General features: G+C 41.6%; 1 protein-coding gene across 13 annotated transcripts in view; it reads left to right on the forward strand.

Moving 5' to 3' along the window:
- ARHGAP26 (Rho GTPase activating protein 26) overlaps positions 1 to 12345 on the forward strand; it is a 1052546-nt gene that overhangs the window by 1023923 nt on the left and 16278 nt on the right. For 4 of the 13 annotated variants that reach the window (XM_071210383.1, XM_071210379.1, XM_004452620.5 and 1 more), the window contains one exon: positions 7246 to 7521. The exons of 3 other annotated variants lie outside the window; for them this stretch is intronic. In XM_071210383.1, the coding sequence (XP_071066484.1) occupies positions 7246 to 7521 (276 nt within the window). The remainder of the gene's footprint in view (positions 1 to 7245; positions 7522 to 12345) is intronic. 6 more of the 13 variants (XM_071210390.1, XM_071210376.1, XM_004452622.4 and 3 more) reach the window with 2 other exon arrangements.

Here is a 12345-nt window from a genome sequence, read left to right on the forward strand (position 1 = left end):
CACAGATCCAGATCCAGGAATGATACCTAATGTATTGCATGATAGAGTTGGGCCAAAAAAATTTCAGCAGGCTTGAAGGTGGAATAAAATTTCAAGAGGAAGTTTCATTGAGAGAAATTGAAATATTCTATACTTGGCATCTCAGAAATCAAATGCCAGATGATTTTATGTGCAAGTAATGACATGAAAAGCATACATGGAAAAGACTTGAAGGCCCTTGTAAATTAGCAATGTCATCAGGGGCTGTATTAATAGAAGTACAGTGACCAGAACAAAGAAGGTAATGGTTTCCTTTAGTCTTTTCCAAGACTATGATCTGCATTCCATAGCTAGTGCTCTAATAGCAACAGAAAATCACTGAATTGGCAACACTTTGGCCTAAAGAAAACTGAAAGGGAGGTAGAAGAGTGCCCCAGAGCACTGTCTAGAAATATTAAAGGGCTCTCATGTAAGAAGAATATTGGGCATGTTTTGTATGGCTTCAGACAACCAAACAGTATGTATTTGGGTTCATTATTTTTTAGAAAGCTTTCAATGAATTTTAATGCTTTTTGAAAATAGAATATAATACCTTAAGACATGGTGCATTTCCCCTTCAAACTCAAACTGAATTTAATTACTGATACAAGACATGATAGAGTATTCAAAGGTTAGAGAGGCATTTGGCCCATTCAACCTTTCTGGTCCTTTCTACCATCACAGCTTTTCTGTGCAATGAGCAATTGAATTGGGACAATTGTCCACACATCTTCATTTCTAGTCCAGAGTTTTTCCACCTATCTCTCATTTCTGTATGTTTCTACATTCAAGTTCTTGGCTTGGGGAATCTTAAGGATGAAAGATGCGCTATTTTAAGATGTTTAAATACAGAGTTCCTCACCATTCTCATCCCATCCAACTTTAAAATTTATTTGAAACTTGTACTTCAGAATTTTTTTTTGAAGGTAGAAAACTGAACCACTGTACTATAAATTGCTCAAACTATTTTAAAAGCAGACTATTTAATATGATTTTTAAACTTATTCCTAATCATTAAGTTATTCCATATTACTAAGACCTTAAGGTGGAAACGGACTTTGGCCCAGTGGTTAGGGCGTCCGTCTACCATATGGGAGGTCCGCGGTTCAAACCCCGGGCCTCCTTGACCCGTGTGGAGCTGGCCATGCGCAGTGCTGATGCGCGCAAGGAGTGCCGTGCCACGCAAGGGTGTCCCCCGCGTGGGGGAGCCCCACGCGCAAGGAGTGCGCCCGTGAGAAAAGCAGCCCAGCGTGAAAAGAAAGTGCAGCCTGCCCAGGAATGGCGCCGCCCACACTTCCCGTGCCACTGACGACAACAGAAGCGGACAAAGAAACAAGACGCAGCAAATAGACACCAAGAACAGACAACCAAGGGAGGGGGGGAATTAAATAAATAAATAAATCTTTAAAAAAAAAAAAAAAAAAAGACCTTAAGGTGATTTTGTCAGTTTAGTCTCATTAAAATAAGAATCAGAACTCTGTCATTGTCTGAAAAAATGCATACTAAGTTATATTAGGTGAGGGAAAAGAATCCATGCAAATAAATATGCACCCTTGTAAGAGTAAGAAAAGAATATAGAGCAATGAATCTCAGAGTCATGTGGATTTTTGACTCATAAAGTTGTGAAACACATACTGAAAATTCAAGAGGTTGGGACACGTAGGAATTCTGTGCTTTAAAGACTTGAGCAAACAAATGTAAAGAATGTGTTTTCAAGCTTTCCAACAAACAAAAACTGTGTTTTTTTGAGTGTCTTTTGCTCCGATTCATGGCTATCCAGGGTACCAGTATTCTTTTTTACCGTATTTTCCTGGCTAAAACATTTGATTTCCCTTCCTTTTATCTGGCATTTTCAATCAACATATAAAAGGATATTTTCTAAGGAAGAAGAATTCACTGCTTTAGGATTAGAATAGATAGGACTTTATGTGTTTTCATGGAATTTTCTCTCCTATCTGATTATGGGGAAAAGAAGAAAAGTAAAAGCATCCACTGCTTTGGAATTAGAATAGATAGGACTTTATGGGTTTTCATGGAATTTTCTCTTCTATCTGATTATGGGGAAAAGAAGAAAAGTAAAAGCATTCCCCTTGGATTTAATGACACCATCCCCGAGTCCCAAGTCTAATCAGTAAGAGGGGAGGCATGATGGGCAATGTAGGCTGCAGATCCCAGGCCACTGACTGGCAGATAGGTGCAGACGCCAACTTTGCAATTTCTCTGCAGTACGATGCTGGGACAAGACTTTTAGGGCTCCTCCTTGAGTCACTCATTCTTCCCACTGATCCTATCATTCAGAGTTAAGTCTAAGCTAGAAATCCACTACTCCCATATTTTCTCAGAGCAGACATACCATTTGATTAGGGGTCTAAAGTCCCCAGGCTGTGGTTGTCCTGCTCTCCGTCCTTCTGTTTGTCTCCTGCCCTATACTACCTACTCGGCTGAATGCCCTTTGGAAAATTAATATTGCTTCCAGATGGAAACAGAACTCAGGAAGGGAATTGTATTCACTTTACATCATTGGAAATACTCGAAGAAAAAAAGAGTCAGTCTTAGGTAACCTTTGTGAACTGAAAAAAATGTCAGTCTAATTTTTTTGTTATAATAAAGCTCAGTGCTTGAGACAACGGGCAACCCCCATACACTGTTGGTGGGAATGCAACTCAATGGAACCTTTCTGAAAAGCTGTTTGGCAGGATGTATCAAAACCCTTAAAAGAAAAAAAAACTGCCTAGCCTTTAACCCACTTAATTTGACTTCCAGGAATTTATGCTAAGGAAACGCTTGGAGACACAGGCAAAGATCCTCTGCAAGGATGTGAGTTACAGCATTATTTATAATAGCCAAAAGGGGATGATAATCTGAATATACACAATAAGAGAAAGGTGACATAAATCAGGGTATACCATACAACAGAATACCCTGTAGCCATTTTTAAAATATGATATTAAAGGCTATTTGATGACATTGGAAAATGCCTTCTAATATTAGGTGGTAAAACAGACTATTAACTCTATATGTGTGTATTATTCCATGTAGTTAATTAAGATATAACAACTAGGCATGTAATATTATCCCAAGAAAGAGTGAGGAGGAATATGCCAGGATATTAACGATGATTATCAGTGGTATAAATTATGTATGATTGTGTTGTTTTTCTTCTTGCTTTTTGGAATTTTCCAATTTTTCTACAAGGTCAGCTGTAGTTTTATTTTTTTTAATTATTAACTTTCTTCTTAATGGCCAGTTTACTCTCCTCTGGTAGCGCTCGAGGTTTAACTCCCATGGTGTGGAGACCAGAGAGGGTCAACCACATGCTCCAGCAGATTGGGAGCCTGCCTGGGCAGCCCTGTGCACAGCATGCTGGCATGCCCTGGCTGGTACGCCAGACGTTCCATCATTCAAGTGAGTCATCACAGAAGGGTGTCAAGATGATGCCATTGCTATACGCTGTACTTGAACTATCAGCCACAGCCCAGCAGGCTGCCAAGAGTTTTAGCCATATCTTCCTAAACCGTTATTCTTTCACTGTCAGCGAATATCAGAGGGACTGACTGGGAATGTCTGAGTACTTTTGAGGACAGTGTGGGCCAGCAAGCTTAAGCTGTGGCAAGCCTTCCAAGTGACCATCCAACCAGACCACCAGATGTTCCTTCCGTGCTAACATTTAAGCCATTGTTGTTGCTGCTGTAGATGGGCCTTGATGTGGGTGTGGCTGGCAGGGCCCCAGAGATTTTTTAGGGTGAAAGATGTGCAGGAAGGTTCAGCCCAGATACTCCAATGTTGTAGAGAGGCCCTTGGGGGTCATCTGCTGAAGTTGTAGGTATAAACTTATTTTTTTCCTATTATAGCCTTAATCATTTGTTATCCTTGGCCTCAATTAGTGGGAAAAGAGGTTGAGAATTTTATATTGAAGGTTTCAGAGCCAAGAATGAAATTGGCCATGTTTTGTTTGCTTTGTTTTGGATTTTTTTTTGACGAGGGGGGGATATCTTTGTTTTCATTTTTAAGAAACCTATAGCCAGACACTTCTGTAGTAAAAGGAGAATTTAAAATTACACAGAGTCTTGGGCCATTTTGTCACCATCCCTACGCATCTTATATCCCACCTATATATTCTGTGAGTTGCATTGAAATGGAAATATAATATGCCCTCTGCTTCCTGGAGGAACCTATAATATATATTTACAAGCATTCTGTTGTTACATGCATAATTACAGTATATAAAAATTGTCAATAGTATTGTTGATAGCAAGTTTTATTGACGTGACTCAAACACAAATGAACGAGAGTCATAATTGCATTAGCAGTTTTTTAAAAATCATAGCAGTACTGGGAGTATGGATTTTACTGCTGTACTAACTAAAACAAAGCAGTAATAAATTTTCAATTGTAGTGGTCATTTTATAGCAAATAAATGTCATTGTTATGACTAAACCACAGACAAATGAAATTCTGTTAGTTGTTAAAAACTGTGCTGATTACTGTAGCAGTTGACATAGGGATTAAAGCACAAATTCTTATTATGGTTATGCATATCCTGCATTCCAGCTGCACACCCAGATAATTTCAGTCATGCACTACAGTCATGGCCAAGAACCACGTAGATAGCCAAGGATGTGAAAGAAAACTTTCAGAACTCACATCGTGTTCATAGAATATGTTTCCAGCCATCCCTTTAACCAAAGGCCTAATTCTTAGTACAGATGGGATTTAGGAAGTGGAGGTGTTTTCTACTTCTAAAAGCCATTAAAAAAAAAAAAGTCTTAAGAACTTTTTCATTGCCCTGTGGTTACCCCCAACCAGGGGAACAGAGTAGTCCAGGCCTCGGGCCTGGCTGCTCTCTTGAACCTCCACATAGCCGCTGGTCAGAACTCAGGTTTCTGGGCAGAGCGGCAGTTTGGAAATTGTTGCCAGGCCTTGCTAATAGGTCTTTATCTAGTTAGGTGGGGTTGTGCTGAGAGGACTGAGAACAGGAGGCCTCTCTTACCAGCAGCAACTGTGAAAGAAACTGAGAACTACATGGTGGAAATGAGGCAACGCTTCTCCCAGGACTTGCAGCAAAGTGAAGCAGGAGCAGTATTAAACTAATAACAGAGTAACTTTTACCTCAGCTGATGAATCTCACTGTCAGTGTTTGTTTTGTTTTTTAATTTGCCCTATCTTGTCAAATAAGTTATATGTTCTTAAAGTCAGGGACATCTTGGCTAATGCTATGTTGTAGTCCACCTTTGTCTTGATCATACTATGCGCTCAATACTAGTGCTTGCTGGATTAATTGAGGGAAAAAAGTGAGTCACACTCTTTGAATTTAATTTCTTCTTTAATATGAATTCTATCTGCTATATGAATCTACCAGATGGAAGATTGGAGGCAGGATTGGGGATTTTGTTTAAATTTACAATGTGTTGGGTCTTGTTAGTCTGACTGTTACTCTCTTCCCATTTTCCCATGCAAATATGGTAGGCATCTAAGAACTCATAAATCAGTGGTTAAAAAGCATCCAGTGCTATGGCTGGTTCTGTAAAGAAGCTTGGCACAACCTAGAAGAATAGAGCAAGTCCTGCTATCCTAGAGGCAGTACAGTGTGGCAGTAAGAGCCCTGGGCTGGAGACAAAGGATCGGTATTTGAACCTCAGATCTATCATTTACAGCTGGTTATACTCAGGCAAACCTCAGCTTAACCCAAGTTTCTACATCTGTGAAATGGGAATTACAATAGCGCCTGTTTCATGGGCTTGTAGGGTAGGTTAAAGGAAATTCATTGATTTACTCATTCAACGAGAATTTATCAAATACCAATTATAGGCACTATTTTAGGCATTGGAGATACAGTAGTAAACAATACTATACATACAAACAATACTATACATACTATACATACAGTAGTAAACAAAAATCACTGCCCTCATGGAGCTTATAGTCTAGATACAGGATGCACATAATGGCATCCAGCCAACATTGAATTGAATTAGTCTGGGAATATCTGATGAACTCACATGATGGGCTCTTGCTCTCTATTTCCATAGGTATTGTATTACAGGCATAGATAATTATGGCAGTTACTAGGTTTTATGCCTGATTTAGCATAACCCTAGGGAAGTCCCATCAAGTAGGACATTTATGTGTTCTTGCTAAATCCCACTCTATTTAGAAAGTCTGTTACCCTTGAATTGGATTTCTATAGTTTTCACCTCCATAAAGTGCTCAGCCCAAACAATCCAGCAGTCACTTGAGGTTCAGCAGTTGCAAGTTGTGCTGTGACTGGACAGTTTCCACACTTTCTCAGTCCTTGGTGTTCGCAGTGTCTAACTTAATGTGATTTTACAGAATTGCTGAAGTTCTGTTTTTGTCTGTTGATGTTATTTGTAGAAATAAGTCAAAAGGCCAGCACAAGCAATGAAAATCCACAAACCATATTCTAGTGAGTAATTTCAACCTTTCCTATGTAAACTTTTTATCAGCCATCCATCAAAGAACAAAATGGACAGATTTAAGGTTTCAGCTCCTCATTTTTTTCTTTGCCTTCCCTCGGACTTTTTGCCTTGAGCATCAAAATGACCAAACTCCTTGAGAGGAGAAGGGGTGGGCCTGGGAAGCAGACCTCAGGGGGATTACACTTGGCTCCCATCACCGAGCTTTGTGTCCATCCTGTCCTCCATTTGTGATCCTTCTTCTAAAGCAGTACTTCTCAGGGTCTCCAATGACACACAGCCCATTTACTTAAAAATGTAAACAGGAAATTGTTTTCTGGCTGAATGGCCTGTGTGGCCCAGAAAAATAAGCATTTTTGCTGAGACACAACTTTTAAAACACTCATGTGACAGTGGAAGCTGAAGGCCCATTATAAGACAGCTCTACCCCAGAATGGAGGCTAATGATATGAGAGGGATGTAGGAACTAAGGTACATGGTTTCAGGATATTTTTCATTGATGGCCAAATGCACAGTTGACATGATTGAAGAACCTCCTATCACCTAGAAAACAGTTGTTCTACAAGGCAAAGAGACATGTTTATGCTCTGAGGAATTAAAGAAGGGGCGTTACTTGGAAAACACGGAGGTTTAGTCTGGAGAAATGTGACTTGGCACTGACAACAGGTCGCTGGAATTCAGTGCTCCTCTAGTCCGCTCCAGCTCTCCATCATTTGGCTTCCTGTGAACCTCCTGTCCCCCCACTGTGGTTTCCCTCTGTGCTGATGAGTTTTCTGATTGTTATGTCTTGCAGCCCCCCGAATCCAAGCCCAACTTCACCCCTCTCGCCATCTTGGCCCATGTTCTCGGCGCCATCCAGCCCTATGCCCACCTCATCCACGTCCAGCGACTCATCCCCCATCAGGTCTGTTGCAGGGTTTGTTTGGTTTTCTGTGGCTGCTGTTGTTCTCTCATTTGCTTGGTCCTCTCTTCATGCAGTGTTCAGCCTCCTCGTCAACTTTGTTCCCTGCCATCCAACCCTGAACTTGCTTTTTGACAGGCCAGAAGAAGAAGTTCATGAAGACTCCAGGTAAAATCATGGACGATGACCAATCTGTTCCCGTGTATCTAAAGCCAGTCAGGGACAACTGGGGACTAGCCTCTGCTCTCCTGTGCTTCTACTATCTGAGACCGAAGCCAGGAGGGGCCATTTGCATGAGCCAGCATGGCATTTTTCACACCCTTCCTCACCCTTACTCAAGTTACTGAATTATCTGTGGTGTCTGGAGTTTGGGGAAAAGCCACCTCCTGAATAAGTCTTCTGTTTTGGTCAGTCTGCACCACCGAGCTCGCTGCACATTCACAGAAGATATTATCAGAGGGAACAGTATTGACATACACGCCGGCCTTTGCTTCTCTCATTCTTATCCAGCAGCATCAGACATGTATTTATGGAGTTGTGCCACTAGCTATGAGCACTGTTTCTTAAACCAAATCCACTGGAAAAGAGACAAATATAATACAGAGGATAAAGGATCCAGATCTAAATTGTTCATGGCTCATGCCTCCTTGCCCTCTGCATATTCATAGGAGTCATCAGTGCTCCCAGCCTGCCTCTGCTTCCTACACATCATGAACCCTTAGCTTTCATCAGAACAGGTACCACCTCTTTCTGAGGATGTACAGCTTCACCAAGTTCCTTTCCCAACGTACCATACTGTAATCTTCCCTGCTTCTGTCATTTCCAGACTCAAGTGCCGCAATTCTCTGCCCTTGAGCTCTTTGGATGAAAGGAGCTCTTTAAATCTAGGAAAAGAACTAATAAAGAGCCTGCAGTACCCCAGTGCTTGTTAGACCCAAGCATGTGTGTCTCTTGAATACAACCAAACTGTGAGACCCAATTCTAAGAATCATAAGCATTTTGAGCTCAGGCACTATTTTCTCTTCTCTCTTTTGTTCATTGCTGATTTTTTTTCCCTAAAGGGTAGGCCCAGCAGAGAGGCTTAAGTATATAAACCAAATCTCACTTTTAAAAAAAGAAAACCCTGTGCTCTTTGTATATACAGATAAATATGTTTATTTCCCTCCAGATATTTTCATATTGATCATTTCATTTTATCCTCTTGTGAGAATGAAAGGAGAAAGGACCTGAACCCTCTCGTAGGGGAGGAAAACTGAGACACTTGCTGCTGTCACATGACCAATGAGAGCAAATCCAAAATGCAGGATTTCTCATCCTCGGCCCAGCACTCCTTCCTCTAATTTATAGGTAACCCCAATTTTAAGTTTCCATGCAACTCCCAGCTCCAGAGCCTGCTCTTCTAGGTTTGAAACAACTTTTTACTTAATTTTTTCCTGGGAGGTGGGAAAGGTAGCTTTTCAGTATATTCTTTTTTTTCCCCCTTTACCCTAGGAGTAAGGTAAAAATTGAGATCATATTTTCCTGACATTCACATTATTTCCAAATTATTTGTCAGGCATATCGTGGGCACTTTGGGAGATGTTAACTTTCTAGAACACCAGGACATGGTACGGATTGTTCTGGTTACATCACTGATTGCTCCATGAGGACCTGAACCAGAGCAAACTACAGTGGCCAGAGATGGTCATCTCCCAAAATGCCTCCTGCATTCAAAGGAGAGACTCGGGCTTTAGGAGAATGTAGCTCCTTCATTTTCATGAAACAGGAGCAAAATCTGCAAAACCTTGGCCTCTTAGACGCAATGGGTTAGGAGACTTGGGTCCGCTGAAAAAACTAAAATGTACACTCTACTTTTTAATGTCTCTGAGCTTCGGGGCCCCATTGCATGTTAAGTATCACCGTTTCTCCACTGCCTTCCATCTCCCTAAATATTTCCAGGTCATCAGAAGATAGTAACAATAAAATCTGCTCACCTGGTAGGTTTAAGGTCATGGTTCTTCAGTATGGCCTCCTCTAGCCACTGTTAGTATAGCACTGTTTGGCTGCTGCTGCTCCAGAGCCCTTTAAGAAGCTACCATTTTCATTTCGCCTTGACATAACCAAGGCAGGAAGGGGCTTGGTACTGGCAGCTAGAGACAACAGATAGGGACACTGCAGGGGAGCTAGGCCATTAGAAGAACAGAGAAGGGCAAGAATCCTTAACTGCTACAGCAGTGTACAGCCAAGAGGTAGGGGCATACATCCATTATTCAGATCCAATAGGGATTCCCCCACCCTCCTACCCAAATCTGCTTCTAGTGCATTAAGCTTCATATTTACTTCCCTGAGCAGAGCTTTTAATAATAAATACTTAATTAGACCTAAGTAGGGTCACATAAACTTCTATACATCATCTATTCTGGAAATGCTTCCTCTCCCCTCTTCATGTCACTTTCAGTGTTATTAGTCCAAGCTCAAGAACGAAGATTTCTTTCACAGCTCAGCAGAGAAAGGGAAACAGAGGAGCATTTTCTTCACGTTTCCCTTTCTTCATTTGCCTCTCCAGAAAAGCTCCCAGCCCCAAAACCATAACTTTCATTTGCACAGGGGCCACTGGAAATTGTACCTAAATAATCAAGCCCTTACAACCTGCCATGTCTAGCTGGCCCGTGCTCTTTATTGTGCCTTACAATGGAAAAATGGATTGTTATTTTGCAAAGCTTGCAAGGGCATTTGAGGGAAACTCCTCTGAGTGCTTTCCTGGCCTGATGCCATGCTCAGAGGCAGAAATTAAAAATGAACCAGCAGAAGGATCCAAACCTGTTCGTGCCCTTGAAGGCCCAGCTGAGGTTTGAAGGGCACTGTGACGGGAGCAGCTAAAACCACCCCAAGCTCTCTGTGCCGTATGTTAAGGTACACTGAAGAGAATAAGAGAGTTCCAGGGACAAAGAACCCCAAAGATGCTTGGTGGGGTTTTTTTGTTGTTTTTTTTTTTTTTTCCAGTCAGAGCCAAAATCTACAAACACAATGCCTCTGCCAACAGGATCTATCTGTTTTGGTAGGAACCCTACCTAAAGCAAACTGTTCAAGGCTACTGAAAGGGGGTTATAGCATGGGACACTGGGCTTGTTGGGCTCACAAACTTTAAAAAAAAATAAAGCTTTCCCTTGGGTAGGGTTGTCATATCTAGCAAATAAAAATACACAATGCCTCCAGTTAGAATTGTGGATAAATGACAAATATTCTTTCAGTGTAAGCATGTTCCATGCAATATTTGGGACATACTTATACCCAAAAATTGTTCATTGCTTAAAATTGCTAAATTCAAATTTATTTAGGCATCCTGCATTTTATCTGGCAGCCCTACTCCTGGGGAACAAGAGTGGACTCTTTTAAAAGCATCTCTTCTGTCATCCCTCCCATTTTTGTGCACATCCTAAGTGACTGCGGGAAGGTCTCTGGGGAAAAGACCCTCTCATAGATTGTCAGTCACCTGTTAACTTGAGAGAAAAGTAAGGGCGGGATGTCTTTGCTTTTAACATAATAGTTTCTTGTCACTTCATTATCCAACTCCAAAAGCCTAGTAATAGTGGAAAGTCGTTCCTTTTAAAAGATAATCTCAGGCACCTGAGACCATTCCCTTTGCTTTTCGCCTGCCAAATACCCTGGCTCATTTCCTTGCCTTGCCCCTGTTTTGTCCCATTACCTTTGTTTAATGCGGTTAATAAGTAATCTCTACGAACACCCAACCCAAGGAGCCTCAGCCTGGCAGTTGTGTCCCTCGCCTTGTTTCTCCTTCCCTGCTCACTTTGCTCTTTCCCATCTGCCCTTCCCTGTCTTCAATGGACAGTGCCCCTGCCTTGGGGCCTGGCCTCCAAGACCCTTCCATGTCGTGACAGGCTCCACTTACCTGTCCAGATGGTTGTCTGGCTGGTTGAGCACTTTTTACAACCAGCTTACTCCGCTCTGCTCCCCACCCCTAAAAACAATAGCAAAAACAACCCTTTTTTATTCCTCTCTAGAAAGTTGCACATTGAATGTTTGAACCGTGCCAGCCAACACAGAGACTTGGTTTAGATTAGTTAGATCTCAAGATGTGCTCCTTGTCCTGAACTTTTTTTAATGATAACTAGACAAGAAGAGCTCTTTTCCAGTAGGAGATGATAAATTTTTAAAGATTCTTCACCTGCCCTGTCAAGTAGCCTTAGCTACCAGGGAGAACAACAGTAAATTGTGTCTCTGGCAACAAATTCCGGAGAATTGTTTACTCTGATCATCCTGCTTGATAGATCTGTTAAGTCATTTTTCCTTCAGTCTTCATGGAGCCAAGTCTGGATGTTTTAGATACCTGGCCCAGCAGAGGTTTCCATCCACTCGTGGCTCCTCTTTCCCAAAGGGAAGCTGGACTTGGTGATGCAAGGAAATAACAGTTCCAGAAGCGCCCAGAAGCCCTGCCCCATCTGATTTTATCTGGATTTACCTGAGACTAGACCATTGTTCAGCTAAATCTCCTTGTAGCCACTAGAAATCTGGGAGATTTGGCATCCCTGATTCCTTGTGACTCTCCAGCAGTCCACTCAAGATGAAGTATATATTATAGTATATATCCCTTGGAAAATTTCATAACCCAGGGGACCCACTTACTCTTTCTTCTGCCCTTGTACCCCTAAGTGTACTTCCTCAGGTGGCTTAGGGGGAGAAAAGAGATGGCTTTGGGCAAATAAAGGGCCAACTTTTGACAGCTAAGTAATTTTCTTGTGACCCTGGAGAAGTAGATTGTCTGGAACTAGTTGGATACTAAAGCAAAAATTGACAGAAGGTAATAGGGTTTATGAGCTCTCACAAATTACTCACCAGAATACAGGTCAGCAAACTGCAGACCATGAACCAAATCTAGCCTGCTGCCAGTTTTTCGTAAATAAATTTTTATTGGAATGCAGCCACACTGATTCTTTGATGTGATGTCCATGGCTTTCATGCAGCAATGCAGAGCTGAGTAATTGTAACAAAGAC

Source organism: Dasypus novemcinctus, chromosome 2, assembly GCF_030445035.2.
Source record: "Dasypus novemcinctus isolate mDasNov1 chromosome 2, mDasNov1.1.hap2, whole genome shotgun sequence".
NCBI lineage: Eukaryota > Metazoa > Chordata > Mammalia > Cingulata > Dasypodidae > Dasypus > Dasypus novemcinctus.